The sequence below is a fragment of the Tympanuchus pallidicinctus genome, unplaced genomic scaffold, assembly GCF_026119805.1.
Source record: "Tympanuchus pallidicinctus isolate F22 unplaced genomic scaffold, pur_lepc_1.0 scaffold45, whole genome shotgun sequence".
Classification (NCBI taxonomy): domain Eukaryota; kingdom Metazoa; phylum Chordata; class Aves; order Galliformes; family Phasianidae; genus Tympanuchus; species Tympanuchus pallidicinctus.
This window is the reverse complement of record NW_026294764.1, coordinates 1,053,816-1,076,427: the sequence shown is the minus strand read 5'-3', so window position 1 is coordinate 1,076,427 and position 22,612 is coordinate 1,053,816. Positions and strand designations below refer to the sequence as shown.

Below are 22,612 nucleotides of genomic sequence, written 5' to 3'. Positions count from 1 at the left end.
AGACGCGTAAGAATAGCAGCCTCTCCCACTATCCAACAATTCTTCCCCCCTTAAAAAAAATGGATCATAGTATGGACAAAATGTTTTACCAACGCCCAACCCAGTGAGTCTCAGTCGAGAGCACTGGAACTATGCACCTGCGTACACCTAAAGAGCCTGGAGCTGAGAAAACAGACCTGCAGACGGAACACAGGGAGACTACGGCTGAGTAATTAAATAGTCTGTTTATTGTAGAGCTTTCACAAAGAAAGACGACGAAGCACCCAAGTAGAAAGAATAAAAATGTATTTTCCTTCAGGTTTTAGACTGACACAGCAAGTACAAATCCTTTGTGAGCACTTTACGGCAATTTGGGGACTTCACAAACCCAAGTGAATGAGCACGTGGAACAACGCTGAACCCCGACAGCTGCTGCTGCAGTCTCCAACTCACACTTTGGCTCCATCCTCAGCAACCAAGGTAAAAAATTGTCCTCCTGCAGGTGTGGGAGGGGGAACTGCGGCAGGAAGGGAAGGAGCTCTTGATGTGCAAAGCTCTTCCAGGAAAAGTTCCTGCACCAGCCGGGCTGAAGCACAACAGGGTGGGATGAGCTGTCAAGACAAGAGAAATCATTCGCCCTGCCAATCTTCACAGTCTGTACGTGGGGGTGTTTTGGAATCCAGTCTTGACTGTGGTCCTTCTGTAACAGACATGGAAGTGATACGCAGCTGGAAAAGCTCCGAACAGAAGGGAAAGAGAGGTCAAATCAGCAGTTTAAACCAATTTGGTGCATTACCTTCATTAATTTTAGATTATATGCATAGACAATCCGACCTACCCCTAAAAGAACATGCAGCATGATCTGTGTTAATTAGCCCAGTCAGGCACTAGACTGGAGCAACTCTTTAAGTGGATTAAATGACAGAGGTTTATGAATGAACAACTATAATGAACCAGGATTTTCAACACACAAAGTGACAGAAACAGCCTTCTTGGCAGCTTCGGCAACGCAACAGTCTCAGATCTGCGTGGCCTCCAGTGAGTTCCTAGAGGAACTTCAGTGCTCTGAGAGCAACCACGAATCCATAGCCCCATTTGGTCCAGGGAGAAGACGTGTCTCTGAAGCCTCAACACTGCCAGCTCTTACTTCAGAGTTGGATGCACTGACTCTGCAACAGGATGGGAAGCCTTAAAGAAGTCATCATAAAACTATTATACGCCACAGTGATTTAGATTTAATTAAAATTAATTCATTTACTTATCACATCCAACCCCCTCTGAGAAGTTAATACAGAAATCTCACAGAGCATTATGATTTGGGGTAACTCTACAAGCAACTAAACCAGTATCTACAGAGGAAAGTCCATCAGCTCTCTTCCAGCCCTCCTTGTGCTAATGGCCCAGAAAAGAAAAGGCAATCCCAATCTGGGAAGTTACTCCTAAAGGCCATCACCTGAAAGAAATTTAAAAAAATAAGAATATCAGGCTTTCAAGTGTTGAGTTTTGAAGTCGAGGGTGATAGCATGGCTGTGACACAGATGCTGCCCACTCTTTCTGGGAAAAAATGTGAATGGTCAAAAGGGCCGGAGCAGACTGCATTAGTGAGGGCCACTCTCACTGGTGCAACTACCTCAAGCAAGGCATAGAAGTGCCAGGAAGGGATAAAAAAAAAAAAGTACAGCTCGCTAAAGCATGAGAAGTCACCTGCATCACCTCTCTGCAGCCAAAAGGTGCACCTATCTGCATGCTGAAGGTTGTGCGTTGATTACGTTCCAGCTTTTGCTTTTTTTGCTTGTCACCTTTTAGTCACAGGCTGAGGTGTTAGAGAGCAAGTAGAAAGCGTCACTGAATTCAGAAACTATTCTGCCTATGAAGACAGGAGGGACAAGTAAAGGGAGAGGGCATTTCAGAGGAAGAAGCAAATGATACTAAAAATCTAGATTTAAATAGCTCATCTCAAGAGATTTAAGCAGCTAGAACTAAAGAATTATGTGACTGAAAGCAATGAATGCAGCAGACACCTAGAAAACGATGGAGGATTTTGAGGTCTTTGCTCTACAAGGAACTAACACCACCATGGTGCCATCTGTTACTTCCTACCCCATTGCTAGGACCAACAGTGGGAAACTGACTCCTGAGTCAGTGAGATGAGTTCAGATCTTCACATCCTCCTTACGATGAAAGGAGAGTTGAGATTTAGGTAAGGGCGCATATCTGAGCATACATCCATAACACAGTGCATACCATACAAGAAGACTCAGGGAAAAGTTGATGTTTTAGTCAATTAGTCTTTGGTGAAGCCCAATCAAGGCAAAACAAAGATGACACGCACTGGATAAGAGTCCCCACTGAGTCACACCAGCAAACTCAGCAGAATGGGTTAAGATTTATCTAAAATCTTGGAAGCCTTGAAGAAAGAACTTCACACTCAAACTGAACAAGGAAAAAAAAACAGATCTGGGAAGGGGCAGCTGGGTGTGTGTATCCTATGCTGTAAACCAGAGTGCAGCACAGTGGCGCTGGGTTGAAGCCCCTAAGAGAGAAGCCAGGGGTGCCTGAGACATTCTGCTGCTGTGGCTCGCTTCTCTGGGATCAGCTCCAACATCGGGAGTAAGAAGTCTGTGAATGCAGCTGCCTCATCCTGGGACCATTCGTATTTTTCCACCAAGACTTCGAAAAGGCCCCAAGGCTTCAGTTTAGTGATGTGCTTCAGATCACCTGAAAAGCAAGACAGATATGTTAACTGCAAGGCATGGCAGCAGAACAGCCAAATAACTGAAATAACAGCAAACAGCACAGACTGAATTCAAAAAGCTATCCCAAATAGTTAAGTGTGAGGAAGATAAAATTGTGGGGCATGCTGAAGGAAAACTACACTAGAACTCTTGCCTCCTCCAGTCTGAAGAAATTACGGTTGGACTAGATGACCTTGGAGGTCTTTTCCAGTCCTGGTAATTCTATGATAAACATGTACAGCACTGTTTTTCAATCTGCTGCATTTGATCCACAACCAAGACGACAAGTAACAAGGCTCCGTGTATTTTTAGCAATCAGACAAGGATATTTTATATGTAGCTGCAGTTTTGTCTTTTTTCTTTTTTTCTCCTCGAGAGAAAGCCTCTCATAAAGCAGAGAGACTTTAAAAGAGCCATCTTTGCTGGCATCTATTGTTAAGAGCTATTTTCAGCAAGGTACTCTTGTTTATTTGAGTGTGGGGCAAAGGGAAAACAAACAAACAAACAGACAAACAAACATTTGCTTCATTTCCTTTTACCTTTTTTGGTGAAAAACTCCTTGGAATACTTTCCTGCCAAAATGAGCTTGCGAGGTATTTTCCCCAGAAGTTCTATGATCAAAGCAATGTGATCTGCGTTTTTTTCCAAAAGAAAAGACAGTATAACATATCCACAAAAGACATCTTTCTGTATGTCACAGTTTCCTTCCCTGGAACATTATGAACAAAGTTACAATCTCTCTCAGAAACTACCTGGGCATCCACCCAAAATCAGATTACAACAGCAAGGACAAGAACTCAGAGTATGAGGATGAAGAGATGCAGGAATGATGAGTTAGAGAAGCAAGACAAGAGATTCTAGGGGTTAAAGGAATAGAGGATACCAGGAACAAGAATGTGAACTTCTACTGCACATGGTCAAGCGCAGCAGTCCCTTAACATCAATAATTTGGCTAAATGATTTTACATTGTTCCTAAGAGAAGGCTCTCATTCTGAAGAAGGATTTGTTGTATTCCATATCCTATTTCCAAAAAAAGACTTAGATAAGTGTACCTTCATCTCGTGAGTAGTCTTCTCCAGAATGAGGCTCAAACAGATAGTCTCCTGTTGCTAGTTCAAAGGCCTAAAACAGAAATAAGCAAAATTAAATCACTTCAATGCACTTCACATGCTGCTAGAAGTACTGCAGGTTGATTCTACCTGCCTCTGCTCACCAGAACAAAAGCAGACAAGAGAATAACCTGCACAATTCTAGTATGCTATTGCCATCTCAAGATGCACAATCGTTCTGTAGTTTAAATGACAGCACGAAAAAACATCATGGGCATAGCTATGGGAAATTTTGGAGATTTTCTAATGATTTCAAATATGCAGAGAACATATGAGATTAGAATACTGAGATATCTATGAAACAGTGCTGGATGCAGCAAGAAGGTCCTTTATACAAATTGAGAACTGCACAGTCCCCTTGCTCTTCAACAAAGCATGACATTAAGGTACAGTTCTATTTGAACTCTGCTAGCACTGTACAGCAAAACCCTGACTTTCAAAGGTTGCTGGGTTTGTCTGGTTGTTTTTGTTTGTTTGCTTGTTTTGCTAGACCTGGCTAGTGATTGAGCAGGCTGCAGAGTGCACAGAGCACACAAGTTTACCAGAACGCTTCACAGCAGCAGCCTACAATCCCCTGGATGCCAGCACTCACCATACAAGCCGTGCTCCAGATGTCAGCAGGGGTGCTGTACCCCGACCCTATCAACACCTCCAAGGATCGGTACTGTCTTGTCTGGATGTCTTCAGTGAAGTGCTTGTGCTAAACAGAAGAAACGTTTTACTCACTGGGCAGAGGTTGTTTAAAGGAGAAAAATCAATAGCCTGAAAGGCCAGAGCAGATCAAAGCTCGCTGCCATTAAATTTCACCTAAGCTGCAGATCTCTGTTGTTCCTTATATTGCTACAAGTAACGTTTAACTGCTCTACATGAGACATTACTTTAGTAAGGCAGTCCAGCAACACAAAGAAGCCACAGAAGTAGAACAGGGAGAACTGTTTCAGAGTCTGCACCCTTTCTACCAGATCTATCAGCCACCATACAGCAGGTCAGCAACACAGACAGACTTGCCAGACACTGCAAACCTGACTCAGAACAGAGTCTGAAACACTTTATTTTCCTTTAAGATCTCAAGTATTTTGCCCCTTTAAAAGTCACATAAAACAGATATTTATTCCATTTTACATTTCAAACATTTAAAAGCAGTATAGAACAATCATCAAAGAATAAAACTATTTATGAGTCTCTTTCATGTACTCACGAATTCAGTGAAATGGTTTGACAAGCTAATAAAGCACACAGCCAGACACAGTGCAGTTCTTTTCAACCTTGCCCAGAGGAGCTGTAGACTCCCTCAGAAGTTTCACATACGCAGATTTCTACACACTGTGTGTGACACTGTTCAAAGGCCTAATTAGAGTTAATATAATGACCAAAGAGGCACCCAAAACATAGGCTGAAATCTTACATTAAAGGATCATTTCTTTCTTTGGATCACCGGTCCCAGCTACTTTTTTTCAAGCAGTTTAAAATTATGACTGCTTTTCCAAGCAGGTACAAAAAGGATTCTGTTTTCATTTATTCAGCCTTGGCACATCGCAAACGAATCAGCAGATTTAAAGAGTTGATGCGAGCAGTTTTTAAAACTTACCACCCAGCAGGCATTTCCTAGGTCAGCTATCTTCACCTTAAGCTTATCTGCATTCTTGGGCTCAAGAGGATTAAGAAGGAAATTCCCAGCAGTTGATTTTCCTAGAGGCATCATGTACAACAGCTGATTAAAGCTCTATGGACAGAATCACCATCTGTCATCCAAATCCTATAAGCCCTCTCCCCACCCACATGAGATTTTTGCTTAAAGATCTGAACTTTTCCCTCTCTGAAGCCAAAGCATAAAAATCAACTTCAGTCTGTGGTGCGAACAAGAAGAGACACCACTATTAAGGAGAAGGACAAGCAAAAATATGCAGGGAGGACTGTTTTCCAGTATAGACTTAAAAGTTTGCCTGTATCAATACATGATTTTTAAATAAGGGCACTGCCAGAAGTAAAACAAGTCTTTAAGAGGTCCTCCTAAACCCTTGAAGGAAAGGAGTCCACATGCAACAGCATCTTCTTGACAGGCATCAGTCACTGGAGTAACACAGACAGTTGCAGCAGCTGAAGTATATACTGGAAAAAAAAACACCTCACTGAACCTGGTGGAGAGCAACAATATTGGCTCACTAAATTACATCCAGCTGCAGATCGTGAATGCAAGATGGGGAGAGTTCTATGAAGTAAAGCTAGTAATCTAACAGGGCCATTCAACTACATGCAGCCAAAATGTCAATATCTTAACTTTCACTTGCTGCTTTTTCACATAATTCTGTAGCAGTGCTCTGCCAAGAAAGTGCTACTGAGAAATTTAAGAGAATTACAAGTGTGAGCTTCTCCCTCCACCTCCAAGCAGATATTCTTGACCCGACCCTCACTCAAGTATGCAAAAAAAGAGAGATTCATCAGTTGATTCAATTTCTTAAAGTCATTCCATGTTGTTTATTGTTAACTGCAGCACATTACTGACTGTTGAATCTTTTCGTAAACCCTTGTAGCTTCTGCTCTCCCCCTTAAATCACTTTAAATAAAATTATTGAAGCATTTTTTTCCCCCCTGTATAACCTTTGTTTCAGACTTTCCAGTTCTGGGAAACTATGTCCTCATCTCAAGTAACTGAGAGAAGTTAGTTCTGCTCATATTGTGGAGAACAGCTATCCAAAGACACCTAACTACCTAGCCTACAATGGAAGAGCCAGTGACAAGTAAATTTAAGTTCCTAACTATACTGAAAAACCACACAAGGAATACTTTTTCAAGGAAAGAGTGTTCCTATACTGAAATACAAATGTATTTTTTCAGTGGAAGCATTTGTGGATTCAATAGCCAGAACTGAGCTACAGCCACAACTGGAAGGTACAAATGACAGTTTCAGAGTAAGTCTGTCAGGTTAATTACTCCTGGCAGAAAAAGGTTCAAATAACTTGTTCTTATAACTTCAGCCTACAAAAAGGTGGTTTCTATCACTATGCTGATAGTGTTGTACCAGGTCTCCCACATCAAGGAGAAAGGAGCCCTTTCTCACGTGGCTCCTCTTGTACCTTTGTTGTCTGCTGGGCTATTATTCTCATTCTCGTCCTCTGACGGCATCTCTGTCCGGATGCTTTCTTGCAAATGGCTGATCTCCTGCTCGTTGAATGATTGCTCTTCGCTGGAAGTAGGCTGACACACCATGGAATCTTCTGAAACTAAGGGCACGAAAGAGTCCGACACCGCAGCCCGAGGCCCGTTCTCCACGCCGCCGTTACGCTGGCTGTAATGACAGCTGCGGAAGCTCTCCTGCGTGTGAGGGTGGTCGCCGCAGTCGTTGGCGTTGTGAAGGTCATCCTCAAGTCGCACAGAGCCTTGACTGCCAGAGTCTGGGAAGTCCGACATTCGTATCACACCGTTGCAATTTATTTCTGTTACACATTTTTCTATGCTGCTTTCCATTAGAACAGACTGTTCATGTACGATGACTTCAGCTGGAAGAATGGGAAAGGAGAAGAGAGCAGAATATTCTATAAAAAGTAAGAGCCAAAGCCGTTCAGCCTCAGAAATGCAGAGTTCTCAAAATGTACCTAAACACAATCATTAATTAACTCAACTTATAAAACCACATTGACTAGCCTCTTTAGACAGGTAGAATGTCACACAAACATGTCGAAGAGCCACCCCTCTTAAAGATGCCCAGTATGAGTGAAAGAACACTGCTACCCCAGCAATATTTTTGGTCCATACCTTTCTTTTTGTCCACATCTTCACAGGGTGGACTAACTTTCAGGAGTACTTTCAGAGGGCTCTGAGCTTCTTCATCCTCCTCAGGATTTGCCTGCCCAGGGCTTGCTTCCTTCTCCATTTCCTCTATCTCTTGCATTCGCTTCTCTAATAACTCCGCCTGACGCTTCTGCTTCTTTTTCAACTTCTTTTTCTTATTCTTTGACATTTTGTCAGCCTACAAAGCAGCAGTCACATTTCACTTAGTATTTCATATTTCAATCTAACACAAGTCAAGTTTTAATGTATTCAACATCAGAGGAAGCAGTCTGGGATGAAAACTCCAGGGACAGTTCTCCCAGAAGCAAAGCAGACTCAAAGGTTTTTAGAGCAGTTGTCTTTTGCTCTTATCAGTACATTTCTGTCCTGGCCCTGCTATGAGGGACCCCAGACTGCACAGACAGCAGTCACTTCACAACAGACCCCAAACCACCAATGAGATAATTGATGGTGATGTATTTGAGACAGAACTATGATATCTCTAAGACAGCACTGAATCTGATGATTACATTTATGACAAACAAATTACACTTTTCCTTTTGATCTTATAGTAAGTTTGCTCTCCTTTACTGCCAACCAGATTATGAAACAATGCAGTAGATGGATACTTACATATGAGCAATCACACTTACTGGTTTTGGCTGTGGTGCAGTACTCACTGAAATGGAAAGCGAGATTAGTAAATCAGTATGTTTCTATTAAAAAACTGCAACCAGATTCTTATCTTAAGATAAGCTTTTTCCTATGAGAACCTGTAACAACATTTTCTCTATGCAAGTAAAGCAAGAATAAAAAGAGATGAGAAAATCATTAAATGAGCAAATATGTAATTAAAACCCGAGATTATAGACTTGCTTGACTGATATCAAAGACCTACAGTTCCTGTCATGCAGCTTCATTTACTGCATACATCATGCATCTTACTGAAAAGAAAATGCAAACCAAAATATTAAAATACCACGGTTCCCTAACCTAGCCCAGCTAAGCCATGTTGCAATGGGCTCAGCGAAATGCTGATGTTTTAAAATTAAGACTGATGGAGCTTTTCAGTACATACTGCAGTGGTTCTTGGGAACTACCCACTGATACAGATGAATACTCTGTAGACCAACAACTGAAAATCTGCCCGCAGCTCTTTAGAAATGTCAGTAAGCGAACTGACAGCTTGAGAAGGTAAATCATTTTGTTGAGACCTTCCCAAAATGGACTTTATCAGCATGATGCAATAAAGGAAATACTTTGGTAGAAAATGCTAAGAGTACCTCCCCATATTCTTACTCTAGTAGTTCTGACAGCATTAACATGCAGCACATTCTATACTAGACCGACTGTCCTATCACTTTACCTACACTCGATAAAAACAAAGCTACATTAAAAGCAGATCTCAGCATGGATGTATCCCTGCTCCGTTTTTCTTATGCAAATGACTATGCTCCTAGGCACTTCGAGTTAAAATGGTTAACTTCATAATTTGCATTTGCCCTTTCAATAGTTACTTCCGTTATTGTTCCACTGTGCTTAGCGCAGAAGTTTTCTCCAGTGAAATCAGTTACATCTTGGGGAGGGATGGGGAAATAGCACCAACTCTTATGAAAAAACACCTGCAGAGCCAGATGGTGGGGGGGCCCCAGATCTCTGCCATTCTGTTGCTTCTGCAGCCAGTCTGCGGATGTACTGATCATTAACACACAGAAGAATGTTTTCAGGTTTAATATCTGTATGGATGATCCTACACTTCGTGTGCAAGTAATCCAGACCTTGTAGAACCTACAGACAGGAGAGAAGGAAACTGGCCATTAGAAAAGCAAATAATTATAAACCAAAATTGAGTGAATTTGCAAAACCAGAATTCATAGCTGCCAACAATGGTCTGAACCTACTGAGGACGGCTGTCTTTCAGAATACTCCAGATTAGTGCTAATGTGACCAGTGTTAATTTCAGAGTTCTAGAACATACAGATTTGCATAAAGATTTTAATTATGAATTCAAATTTCTCTTTTTGCTGTCATTATTTAACTTAGCAGAGCTGAAAATAAAAATTTCAATGCCATACAAAAAACTCAAGCTCTCCTCTGCCCTCCGTTTCAGAGGTAGAAATAGGGAACCATGCAGGAGGAAGAACAGGTTTCACTTGCTAGTCCATTATTAAACACTGCACTGTGACAATTTAAGAATTACTTGCATTTGTGAGGAACAATCAGGGTAAGAGATTAAAAGCAAAACTGGCATTCCATCAGGGTTTGAGAGACAGAAAATATCTGTATCAGAAGATTTTTGCAGTAGAGAAAGTGAACATTAACCCAAAAACGACTTTGCTGCAAAAGACACATACTACTGATTTTTAACTTCTGTTTTCTTGTACCTGAAAAAGACGTTCCCAGCCCCCATCATCAGTAACTTCTCACTGGGTCACAGGGCACAGTGCAGCCAGAACTGGAACATACCTGTTTGATGATCTTTTTAACACAAGGAAGTGGGAGCCCCTGATAATTTGACTTGATGATCCACTTCAGGAGATGATGCCCTAAAACTTCAAACACCATACAGATATCTAGAAGAGAGTCAAGAAAAAAGATGGAATTCCTGACCTAAGGAGCCCTACATTCTCAGGACTGAGAATTGAAATAAATCTACCAATCCTTTGTTTCTACACTGAAGAACCCTCATCCTTCTGACACAGCTGAGAGCAGCTGGCTTCCGTAACAGCACCACCCTATTACAGACATCAGTGCTGTCATCTAAGATGTAAAATAAAAAGCAGGAGCTGGTTACAATAATGGTCTAAAGCAGCAGTAGCAATCTCCTGGCTGTGGGTGGAGGCCAGCTACACAAGCAACAGCGCATTACTATTTCCTGCTAGTGTTGAAACAGCTTCAAGCTAATAATGTCAGTTTTGGAACAATTCATTTTCTTGCCTCAGTCAAAACCCAACACCAGATCTCTCTGCACCAGTAATATCTGAAAACATAATCAGATCTCTATTTCATAAGTCACCTCCAAACAAGTTACCCTAAGTTACCAACCCCACCACCTCTTTACCTGCATAAGAAACTTTTTGCAATCCCGAGCTTCAATAATGTTTACATTATTTGCCTTTTTTCTGTAAGATCTCAGGAGTCACACTACTCCTTTACAGTGTCAGGAAGCATGTGTGTGTTTCATAAAAGTGAAAGAAATACAAGATCAAGTCCGCATTTACTCAGAGCTAGGTTCTGGAAGAACGTTTGAGGAAATGCATTATGTAGGTACTCAGCTTTCTAAAAGGTTTAGAAACTTTATAACCTACAGCCTGATCCTTTCCATCCGCACAGTAACTCTCACTGATATAAAGTTCAAGATGCTGCAAAGCAGAAACATTCAAAAGCAAATCCAGCTTTCAAACCGAAAGGATGCATTAGTACCACTTCCTACAAATAGCTGCCTATTAGAAGGTAATTCATGAAATTATAGGATATTTTCAAAACAATACATTTTAAACCTCTTAACACTGTTGGTAAAGGCCAAGGTAAGATGTTTCCCTAGCTAGAAAATCACTTTATCAGATTACAGACCACATACATGCTTGCTGTTTTTAATTATTCACCTTGACATTTTGCAGTGCTTTACTTAAATAAAAAGTTACCGCTAGGCTGCCTGCAAAATTGAAGAGTTGGGATAGATGGGAAAGGTATTTTGACCAGAAAGCCACTCAGACCTGTCTCACAAATGAGATGTGGCCACCCCCAGCTCTTATGTTAAAGGCATGACTAAGCAGCATCGTCTCCACAACCGTGGCATATCACGTCAGGCTGAACGATTCTAGATTTGAGCTTTGTAGGCAACAGAAGCCCTCAGAGAGCAATGATTTCACAGCAGGTTTCCTCAGGCAGTGAAATGGAAGCCTAGGCCAGCCCCTGGCATGACAGCTACACAGGGAACTCACACCTCTATGCAAAGCTCTGACTTTCTTCTACAAAAGGATACGAGAACCATTAACTCCTGAAATCTTGAAGTCATCTAATAACTGAACAACTCTCTCTTTATTTGGATCATTTGGATCACTGTTGCGAACCTGCAGAGAAAAAAGAGGGTCATCTTTGTTTGCCTTCAGGTGATAACCAGCCAAGAATACACTTTGCAGAGCACATCCATTGCACTAGGAAGCACCGCAAGATAATCCAGAAAGATCAAGAATGTGACTAACCTGAACTCCCAGAAGTGAATTAAGTTGAGCCCCACTCTCACACTCACCGATTTTAGCAACTTGATTTCATCCAGTGCTGTTTCTGTGTAGTGCTCCGCACTCTTTACCACTTTCATTGCCACAAATCTCTTCCCTCTATGCACACATGGTAAGTAAATTGGAGACTGTTAGCGCTCCTAAGTTAGTCTCCAGAATTATCCTAAGTAGCTCTCGTATGCAAGAGAAATATATCAGCAAAAAAAAGGCTGAAGCACTCTTGCAAAGGAACACTTACTGGATGTCCCATGCCAGCCAGACAGTGGAGAAGTGGCCCCATCCGAGCTTCCGAATCACATGGTAGCGTCCATTAAAGAGATCTCCAATTTTCACAAGGTGATAACCACCTGAAAAAACAGTGGGAGGCTGGTATAATATGGGATCAAGTGCTAAAGAACAGGTATGTGGAACAAGCATCACAACTTGAGGCATACGTACTTCATGTGTTTAAGTATCTATAATCACATACACAAACGTTTATCTAACCAGGTCGCGCCAGAATATAAATTAGAGGCAGAGCAGTGTTGAGCCCTATAGCTGGACTGAAAAATATCTTAGTATAATTGAACTAGGAGGACCGATCATAGAAACATTTGAGCTGGAAGGAATTATTAAAGGGCATCTGACCCCACTCTCTGCGTTGAACAGGGAGGCCCACTGCTCCATCAGGTGCTCAGAGCCCCTCCAGCTCTGACCCTGGGAGACTCCAGGGATGGGGCAACACCACCGCTCTGGGCAGACCAACCTGACCAACTTCTGATCTTTAGCGCAGGTCATCACTGCAGCAGCAGGAAACACTTTCTGAGGTTCACTAGGCTAACAACCTTTGGAAAACGCAGTTTATGAAAGCTGAAATTTAGCTCAAAGTATCATTTTTTCTAATGAAAAAGAACTGGATGTCTACATTTACTGATTTGGAAAGTCTCCTGACAGACAAGAAGCAAACATGTATTAAGAACAGTTCTCTAACCCAAATCTTGACTGACAACAGAAGCAATCTTGAAGAACAGTTTGTTTCAGGTTAGTTTGGGAACCATGATTATTTTCATCCAGTTTCAAAAACTATTTAAAATAATCAAAGAAATAGTCTAATTTTAACTGTCTGCAGCAGATGGGAAAACAAATGAAATTTTCAATTACATTGAAAAAGCCACACCTTAAACAGGTAAGTTCTTACCTTTACAATAATCATTTGGATCCTCTTGTTCATCATCATCTGACCCCAAGATTTCTTCTTCTTGCTCTGGAAGATCGTTCTCAGAGTGAGCAGCAGGGCCACGGTGCTGAGGGTCGGCTCTGAAAGGGGGCACAGCGCACGTCGCACACGTTACACAATTCAGAACCCCACTTTTTGTATAAGAGATTGTAGATAATGGAGATGTATTTTTCAGCCTCCAGAAAAAAACAATTTTCATTTTTACATGCTTTTACTCCTTCAGCAGAAACATTTTTTCATATGCTAGCAAGAAAGACAGCTTAAGGCTCCAGATTCACTTTTACAGTAGAACAAGAAAAGGTCAGACAAGAGTGTGAGTCAAAAGCTCAGGGAGTCCATCGAAATGTCAGCGCCTGTGAACTCCTCCTCAGCCCTCTGTTCAGAGAGGATCCTTCTGAAGTACATTTGGATTTTGAGATGCTCTCACAAAACCAAAGATTTAAATGCTCACGAAGGATATTTTGAATACTACCTTCAATTAACCCTTACTCCTTTTGAAAAAAATTAACCTCATTTTAGAACCCGTGCCCTTTACTCCCTTCACTCTCTAGAGATGAAATGAGCATCTACCAATTCTGCTGCCTCTAAGACTCCAGACGCCCAGTCTCCATCAGTGTGAATCAGCAGAAGTTTCCCATATTGAGACCGTTTTCCCTGAGAAGCAGTAGGTAGATTTCAAATCCAACTTGTTTTCTTCAAGGGAGGATTAAATTCTGAGACAGCTGCAGGTTACCCCAGCGGGTACCGCGGATGCACGTGGGCTTTGGAAGGCAGGTTCTGCAGCTCCTGAGTTGGAGTCAGCTCACATCCGCAGCATCGACTCACGACAAAAACGAACACAACTTTTTAGCAGTTACACAGCAGAATGCACGTTCAACATCCACCTGCTGTGATTTCATACATCAATTACGTTCTGTTTCTACACATTAAGACTTTGGTTATCTTCAATACCAAACCACAGAGCACAAAAAGGAAAAAAAAAAATTGCTCTTTCCAATAGGATTGTGACTGAACATGTAAGCAATTACAGTAGGAACTGAAGTTCATTAAATACAAGAGGAGACACAAGGTCATCCCAGATACAACCACAGCACCCCACAATGCCTTCTGCTCTGTGCTCAAAGCCACAAAGCCCTGCTCATTGCCAAATTCAGGAACAGATAAACAAAGCAGGCAGTGGTTTGGGATTGAAGGTGCTGGAAGGGACCTCAAGAGATCATTGAGTCCAACCTCCCTATCGAAACAGGCACCCTACAAGAGGTTCTGAGCCTTGCAACAGTACTGCCAGATGGACAGACAGACCGCCTGGCTGAGGCATTTATCAGCTTGATCCAGCCCCAGGATGTTTCATACCTGGATCATTTTTGCCCTACGAGTCAGCAGGCAAGACAAAAAAAAAAAAGAATAAGAGGGAAAAAGCTGGGAGAACAAAAATCTTCTTAAAATAAAAGTGCTGCATTCTTCCAGGGACAAAGGAGCTGCAAACAGCCACTGACTGCCTCCAAATCACAGCAGGTAGAAAAGGCACGAAGGGGAGACTGGGTGCTAATATGCACAGAATCCTACAAACAGGGAACAGAGAACTAGAACAACAAACTGGTCAGAATGGGGAACTGAGGGCCAGCAGCCACACCCACAGCATAAGTAATGCGGAGTAATTCTCCCTAACGCATTTGAAGATTTCCACTTTGTGCCTGTGTAAGATCTGGCAAACAGGAATGGGTTCAAAAGATTATTCCTCTTCAGAATCACTGATGCAGACAAAACACCATGCTGCTCTGCAGTCCCAATGCTTTTCAATAACAGTTACTTTCAATAACAGATTTTGTGCACCAGGGCAGAAGTTACTGGAAGCACTGTGCCGGTTTGTTCGGCTTTCTGCACCTATCCTGAAGGGGCTGAGCACAGCAGCCCCCAGCCCAGCCTGTCCTGGGGATCCAGAACCAATTCCTATGAAGCATTTGGCTTGTATATTACAGCCCATTACACCACAATGAAGTACAGAGCCTCGTTCAGGTCACGTACATTTCTGTAGTGCTGCTTCCTTTACGAAATCCCCTCCAAAACACATCTCATTCCTTGCCTTGCTGCAAACATCCATCAGATGTCAACACATTTTACCACCTCCCTCCCCTCGAGTGACCACATCAACTGCAGATATGGATTAAAGGAGCCTTCATCAGTGCCGATATGTATAAATACCAAAGAAAAAACAACCCACAAAACCACAGCCCTCACCTGCCTGCACCCCCAGCGCAGGTAAGGCTCTGCCCAGCACAAAAGGCTGCAAAGGAAAATCCATGCCCTGGATTCAAAGATGACAGCTGAAAACTGCTGTCAGCAGTACTACAAGATGCAGATAAATATATTAAAACCCTTTGGGGAAAAAAAGATGGTTAACAGCTTACCCTCCGAGAAAAAAGAAAATCAAACATTTTAAGGTACTTTTTCTCCCCTGAAAACACCTCCATCACCTTTTACTTTAACTCCCTCAATGTACTAATCCATCACCAAAATTAACTACACAACTACAAAGTAGTATTTTGCTGAAGGAAGATAGGAGCTGGCATTCTGCCTTAGCATTCCTACGGAACTCTCATGAACCCATCCCCATAGACCACCCTCCCCTCCCCAGAAAAAGTCCTCATCCCCCCAGGAATGTCCGAAGAACTGCAGTTCACGAGACAGAACAAATGAGGATAGCCCACCTGCAGGAAGCGCGGCCTCCCATTGACACAGATATCCCTGAAGATAGCCCAGCAGTTTTCAAAAAAGCCATTAAAAATTGGATGGCACTGCTGAGGAAGGGGAGGACATGGATGGCCAAAGGGTTCCTGCCGAACGCCGCCGAGCTTTGTGCAGGAGGGAGGAGAGGGATCAGCCTCCACCACCTAGCTGCAGATGCACAGCACTGCATTGCAGGTGACGGCCTTGCAGCGAGACCAGGGGCTGCTCCCAGCTGATCTCCTGCAAATTCAATCCTGTCGGCGGTTGGTTGAGCACAGACTCATCTCCTTTTGATGTTTACCTGTCTCCATCTTCCCTCTAATGAAATTAGGAATTTGGGCAGATGCTTCATCTTCCTGCACCAGCCGGTTTTATTTGCCTATTCAATACCCCTGGATTCAAAGTGGGACGAGCAGCAAGGTGGGGTGGCTGCTGACTGCCCGACCCTTCTGATACAGCACAGCAAGGGCATTCAAAGTGAAAAAGGCATTTTCTGAAGTAATTCCACATCAATTCCTGCAGAGCTACAAGAAAAACGCACCCTTTACTCTCAGAAGTAACAAAAAAGTGGGAGAGGAGGCAAATCTTCACCAGATCTTATAAAAAAAAAAAAAACCATCAACAAAAACAAAAAAAAGCGCAGAGAATTGAGCATTCGTCACAGGAATCACTTCACACTTCTCTCCAGCAATGTAAAGGAATTAATAGCCATTTCCTGTGCCTGATTAATCCTGCTTGCTCGTGTGACGGGGGAGAGGCCAGCAGTGTGACATTAGCAGCACGGATGCAGAGCTCTCGCTAGAAGACGGTTATTACAGGAGGGGTTCTTCTGAAGCCAGCTCTGTGCTTCTAAACCAAGAGAGTCAGAGAAGAACGCCATTCAGCTGGCTGTGCAGCTGAAAAGTTTGCACCCTATAAGCTCACACAACGATGCACAGCAATCCCAATTTGGAAGAACTCAGAGTTTGATCACTTGTTTCCCACAAAGCTTTCAAAGAGTTGAGAAAACACACTTTATTTTCACTACTCGGCTTCCCACAGAATCCGATCTGCACTACAAAAATGAGGTAAAAAACCAGGAAGCAGCCCCGATTACACAACGCGTGCTCTTGCAGATTTGCACAGAGGCAGAGCCAACAACAACAGGGAGACGAGCATGGCCTGCACAGGGCAAAGTCAGGCTCTGTGGTGCTGCTGCGCTGCCGCTCCCTGCAGAGCACCAGGGAGGACACACCAACCTCCAAATCTCTGCATGCAGTTCCACTTTCACAGCTCAGAACTCCTTTGTTTTTTCCACCTCAGTAACAAGATGCTTCTAGAAGGAAATTCTGTGGTTTTACTCAAAGCCATTAAGAAAAAGTGACTTCTTCAAAACAGGTATATTTCCTTGTCTTCAAACCACTGTGTGATAATAAAAAACAATAAAATACTTCTCTTATTCATCCTCTTCATCTCAGTTGGTCATTCCTTTGCTATCTGGAAAACTGATGCCCATCTGCAGGAAGCTGAAGATGACTGCTTACCCAAATGATTTTTGGGCTGCCTCCAGCATTACCTTTACAAACATGAGCAGTCCTTATTTGGGAGACAAACAACACATGTGAAACTTGCATCCATAAATGTAATTCACTTTGGAGAATTTAAGACTGAAGAGTAATCTGCCCCATCCTGTAGGACACACAGGCATGAGCCCTGCAGCAATCTGAGCCTCCTGCTGAAGGAGCACCTTCACCATCCACCCAGTGATTTTCACTGCTCCAAACCACAGCAAGACTCTGCTTCAAGCACTGTAAGGTGCCTTGTTTTTATCGGGGCAGGGGGATCCAAAAGCGTGAAGCTCCACATGGCAGGATAAAAAGTCCAGATTTAATACTTGCCCCATTTTCACATCTGCACATCACAACAATGCCTCTTTAAGGGAACTGTGCTCGTCAGACTGCATCTCACTCCACAGTGTGCCTGCAATTTCAGGATCATGTTAAGGCACATCTAGTCAGACAAACGGCTACTTCTGATGCCAGCCTCCAATGTGCTTACATGTAGAAGATCTGCAAGCAAACCCTGAAATCATAAGAAGTACTTTTTTTCTTGTATGCATTTGACTCTTTCTACCCTTTTTAAAATACACATATTTGAGGGAATTTTTGGGAGCCATATTTGTACAGGAGTTCTGAGCCTATAATCACAGAATCGTAGGGGTTGGAAGGGACCTCCAGAGATCATCGACTCCAACCCCCTACCAAAGCAGTTCCCTACACCAGGACGCACAAGTAGGTGTCCAGTCAGGTCTTGAATATCTGCAGAGAAGGAGACTCCACCACCTCCCTGGGCGGCCTGTTTCAGTGCTCCGTCACCTCACTAAAGAAGTTCTTGTGCACATATGCGCACAATCCACGTTATTTTGCAATTCTACACAATTCCTTCACTCTTCCATCCCTGTTTTTCTGAATGAAGAACCAGCATTTGCTGCTAGGAGGGCAGATCTGCCATGCTCACTGCTGCAGGTCAATCACTGCGCAGCTGAGGTGTGCAGGAATACCGCTGCTGAGAGCTTACGGGATCAGAAACAGAACATTCCGTTCTGAAAGAACCGAGCGCGGAGGCACCAATACATACTTCTGTTCAGTAGATGGTGGGAGTTCAGTCTGAAGATAAGTAATAAAGCATTTCACATGAGAATGGCACTAATGTACAAATAACAGAGGCAATTAAGTTTCTCGCTCCCCATACCCACTCCCCCACGCAAGCACTTAACAAGCTGTTTGCAGAATTATTTGCTATTCCAGCAACACAACCCGAGGGACTTCCATGGAAACCAGCAGAGCTTACATCCTGCCATGCAGAAGTCTGGTCATGACTGCTGTATTTGAATGAAAAATCTTGTGGGCGAGGCATCAAGTTCTGACTCTGCTTTAGATGTACGTCCAAAATACTTACAAGAAATGCAGCTCTGGTATTAACAATGAGAGACAAGTGGGAAAAACATAACCTGAGATCCTGGTCCCAGGAAAAGCCTTCCAGAAGCAACTGAAGGACCAAGAAGGCTGCCAGACCTCCAGGGCTCTCCAAAGGCAACAACAAAGTGACGCAAGAAAGACATGCAGAAATAAACTGAAAGTACTGGAGATGCTGGTAGGAACTTTCTTCATCCCAGAGCGCACAAAAATTACCAGCTTCCTGATTGCTCCTCATCCAGCAATTCTACTGTTGTTCAGTTGGAGAGGAAGAAAAAAGAAGATAGGTTTCACCACACTGTAAAAGTCTGCCCAGATTACAGATATCTGGAAACCCATCTGCTTGAAGATGCTGAATAGTGCACCCATGCGGGAAGAGGGAGAGGCTGCACTGCCCTAGCTGAGCCCCGCACTGCCCTCCCTCCTCCAGCAGAGGCAGCCGGAGGACCTGTTGGAGGAACTGTGAAAAACGTCTCCTGCTCAGCAGAGCCCAAGAGTCAGACCGAGGCACCAGGCACTCCATCAGAAGGAAGCACTGCAAATGCATGTTTCTCAGAACATGCTACACACCATAGCTTTATGGCTGCCGTTACCTCTGCACTTAGTCATGCTTACAGCAGTACAGAGTACTGCTCTAAGGAACAATCAGTTCGTCCCCCTCATTCCCCACACACAGCTGCTGCTGTTTCTGTTTTCCTGGAATATAAGACACTGCTAAAGCAAAACATTAGACTTGATGAAATACCCAATGAACCAGGCAGCACACAGACTCATAGCCTGGTTTTATTAAGATGCTCATTTTACTCGATTCAGAAAAAATGAGTTGTAATACGGAACTATTTGTTCTGTTTCTTGTCTAACTGCTCTCAATCCAGACAGTTATTTTGGAGTCTAGTTTTTTAAACCCTGGGAATGAGACACAGCAGTATCCAGGACAAAGAACAGCTCGCGATCCCAGAGCTTGTGACACAGAGACAGAAAGAGCCACAGACTGTACCTGCCAGCAAAATGCACGCTGCCACAAGTGCTTACTTCATTACAAATTACCAGAGCCATCAGTAAAATGCATTTGCATTTTTGGTTAAATAGCAGCATAGTTTTGTATCAAATCTTCCCACTTCATAGGCTTTCATTCACATGTTGCAACACTTACAGCATAGGAAATGACACTCAGTGTAATGTGCCAGCCTTACTTCAGCCACTAACAGCTGTTCTGTCTGCAGTTAACTTCCAGCAATGCTCCCCTTCAAACAGCACTGAGGAGAGGACTCAGAAGCCAACCAGCAATCTGTTGCTCACCTGCACTGCTTCCAGCACACCAGCTCCGCAGAACACGCAGCCACCTCACGGCTGATGGAAGCCTGTGCTGCCGGAACACCCATCACACAGCTCCCCACTGCTCACAGCACACCAGAACACAGAAATTCCATAGTTAGTTTGTCAGAAGTCACAGGAGAAAAGTCAGCACAAGGACACAAAAGAGCACCGTGCAGCTCGAGACCTCCCAGTGCAAATGATGTGCCCAGCACACCTGCCTGCCAGTGCTGAGTTCTGCAGAGATCAGAAACTGCCTCCAACAATGAAGCCATGCCAAAATCTGCATTTTTGACAGTCAGGTAAAAACAATGACCTGAACGCATCTCAACATCCAGCTGCCTGAAACGTTCATGGTCAAACCCACAAAGGTTTTAGTCTTGTATTTTTATATTTAACCATAATTAGAGAATTCTTAATACTTAATTTTACTCTGACAAAAATCAGGTGTGCTAAGCTTTCTTACTAACTTCATACAGAAAAATCCTGTAAGTAATCAAGTCAAATACCATTGAACGTAAGATGTTAAAAAGACATTCCTTGTGGCTTCAAGCCTAGATTTTACGGAAGGAGCCTTACAACAACCCAGCTAAGCTTATTTTAGAAGACTTAAGCAGAGCAGCTTTGTATTTCAATAGCTGGGGAGTTGTGCCTCAAAGTTGGAGGTTGAGCTTTTATTGCATCACATAAAGCACAAAGTACATGCAAGTTTCTTTAACTTCAGAGGTAGAAACCACCGAATATGCTCCTTGAAAAAGCACCGAAGCAGAAGTTTAAGAAAATACACACACTATTTTCCAAATAGCACAGTTCTCCAATCAAAGTTAGTGGAAATATCAGTCAGCAGTGTTGTAAGTAGCTACAGCCATTGTGTGGTTATGAAGTGCTTTTAAAAATAAATACAAATATGTCACTGGAAGTTACTGTTCAACAACATCCACACTACGTAGAAAACAGCCTTTGCAACCACGAACACTGGCAGTGCTCAGCACTGCGTGTTTGCAGCTGGACAAGAGAAAAAAGGAAAGTAGGTAAGTCCAGAACAAAATAAGTCGCTGTTCACTCAGAAATGAGGACACAGCATTATAGCAGAGCTCTCAAAAAACTATCCTGATGGTATCTTCAAAAGACACACGGCACAACTATAAAACTATGTGGAAATATAACACACATCTCCCAAAGAGCTGAGTTCAGCCCTTCACCTTTCCAGAGCCCTCTCAGAACAAGTGAATGTCTGCTGGAGACAGAAACCAACAGAAAAACTCTAAAACAGCACAATTTGTCAGAGGAAGTGACTAAGAACGCGTTGTAAAGAAAGATACCCAGAACCCCCTGCACCAAAGCTTTTATATAAGAACCATTACAAGGCCTAACAGTGATAGGACAAGGGCAGATTTACGTTAGACATTAGGGGGAAATCCTTCACCTAAAGTGGTGAGGCACCACCTCACCAGAGCTGCCCAGACCTGCAGGTGCCCCATCCCTGCAGATGCTCAAGGCCACAGATGGGTCCTGGGCAGCCTAAGCTGGAAGGGGCATCCAGCCCACAGCAAGGGAGGGGCTGGAGGGGCTGAAAGGTCCTTTCCAAGCAAACCACTCTATGGGTCTGTGACCTTTAAGGTTATTTCCATGCCAACTAACTACTCCATGGTTCTGCGATCTTTCAGGTCCCTTCCAACCCAACCACGCTGGCGTTCTGTGATCTCACTCCACGGACAGCAAAGCGCTCACACCGCCACGCAGCGCACAACGAGCAGCCAGCCATTGTTCAGTATCCACGCGAGATCCTTTAATTTCCCTATCTGCACGCCGAACCTCACCACATGTAAGGCCCCGTAACATTCCTGCGGCCCGAGGGCGGCCACAGGAGAGCATCAAAGTCAGACAGCGACGTAACCGCGCCGTCAGAGCGCCCTACGAGGAGGATTTTAATAGGAGGAAGAAAGGGGCGTGAGGAGAGGGCGATACCTCAGCGAGCGGCGGGAGGGGCTGCGGGCTCCGTTACCGGGACAAAACGGCTCCGTTCCCGGCCCCCCGCCGCGCCTCGGCCCCGCGAGCAGCGGCCCAGCGCCCCGAGCGGCCCTTCCCGGCGGGGTGAGGAAGGGGAGCGGGACCGCACTCACTTTCTCTGGGCCTTATCCTTCTTAGCTTTGGTCCGCTTCTTCCGGGCCTGCAGCGCCAGTACTGAAAGAGACAGAAAGAGCGTGAGGAGAGCGCGGGGCCGGAGGACCGAGGGGCCGCGAGGGCGGCGCGCCGCTCACCTTTCCGCTCCATGGCCGCCAGCGCCGGGAGCCCAGGGAGTCCCACGCGCCTGCGCGCCGCGCCGTGCCCCTGCGCCGCGCCGGGCGGCGCCGGGCGGAGCATGCGCGATGCGGGAGGCTGCGCGCGCCAACCGCCGGCCCCGCCCACTTCCTCCTCGCCGCTCCCGCTCGTGGCGGAGCTGTGGGGGGAAGCCGCGCCCCCTCGCTGCTGGCACCGCCCCCGCGCGCGAGCCGCAGGACGGAGTGCCGAGGGCCCCGGCGGCGCTTCCGCCAGCAGCATGGCGCGGGGCGGCAGGAGGGGAAAGCT

At 44.2% G+C, this 22,612-nt stretch overlaps 1 protein-coding gene across 3 annotated transcripts; it reads right to left on the bottom strand.

The window, feature by feature from the left end:
• Nucleotides 1-205: 205 nt before the first annotated feature.
• On the bottom strand, nt 206-22,585 carry SRPK1 (SRSF protein kinase 1). 3 transcript variants are annotated; one of them, XM_052702453.1, is made up of 17 exons: nt 22,306-22,335; nt 22,168-22,228; nt 20,030-20,126; nt 13,011-13,129; nt 12,072-12,180; nt 11,845-11,932; nt 11,578-11,665; nt 10,059-10,165; nt 9,215-9,380; nt 8,246-8,271; nt 7,578-7,791; nt 6,899-7,321; nt 5,413-5,513; nt 4,417-4,524; nt 3,768-3,837; nt 3,254-3,346; nt 206-2,697 (listed from the first exon to the last, which is right to left on the bottom strand). In XM_052702453.1, coding segments are annotated over exons 2-17 (1,995 nt in total). In that variant the 5' UTR covers nt 22,169-22,228; nt 22,306-22,335; the 3' UTR covers nt 206-2,512. The 3 variants fall into 3 exon arrangements, 2 of the variants coding, with proteins under 2 accessions (XP_052558413.1, XP_052558412.1); XM_052702452.1 differs by lacking the exon at nt 20,030-20,126 and having other exon boundaries at nt 22,306-22,585; XR_008210888.1 differs by lacking the exon at nt 20,030-20,126 and having other exon boundaries at nt 2,574-2,697; nt 3,254-3,423; nt 22,306-22,409.
• Between the last annotated feature and the right edge of the window lie 27 nt (nt 22,586-22,612).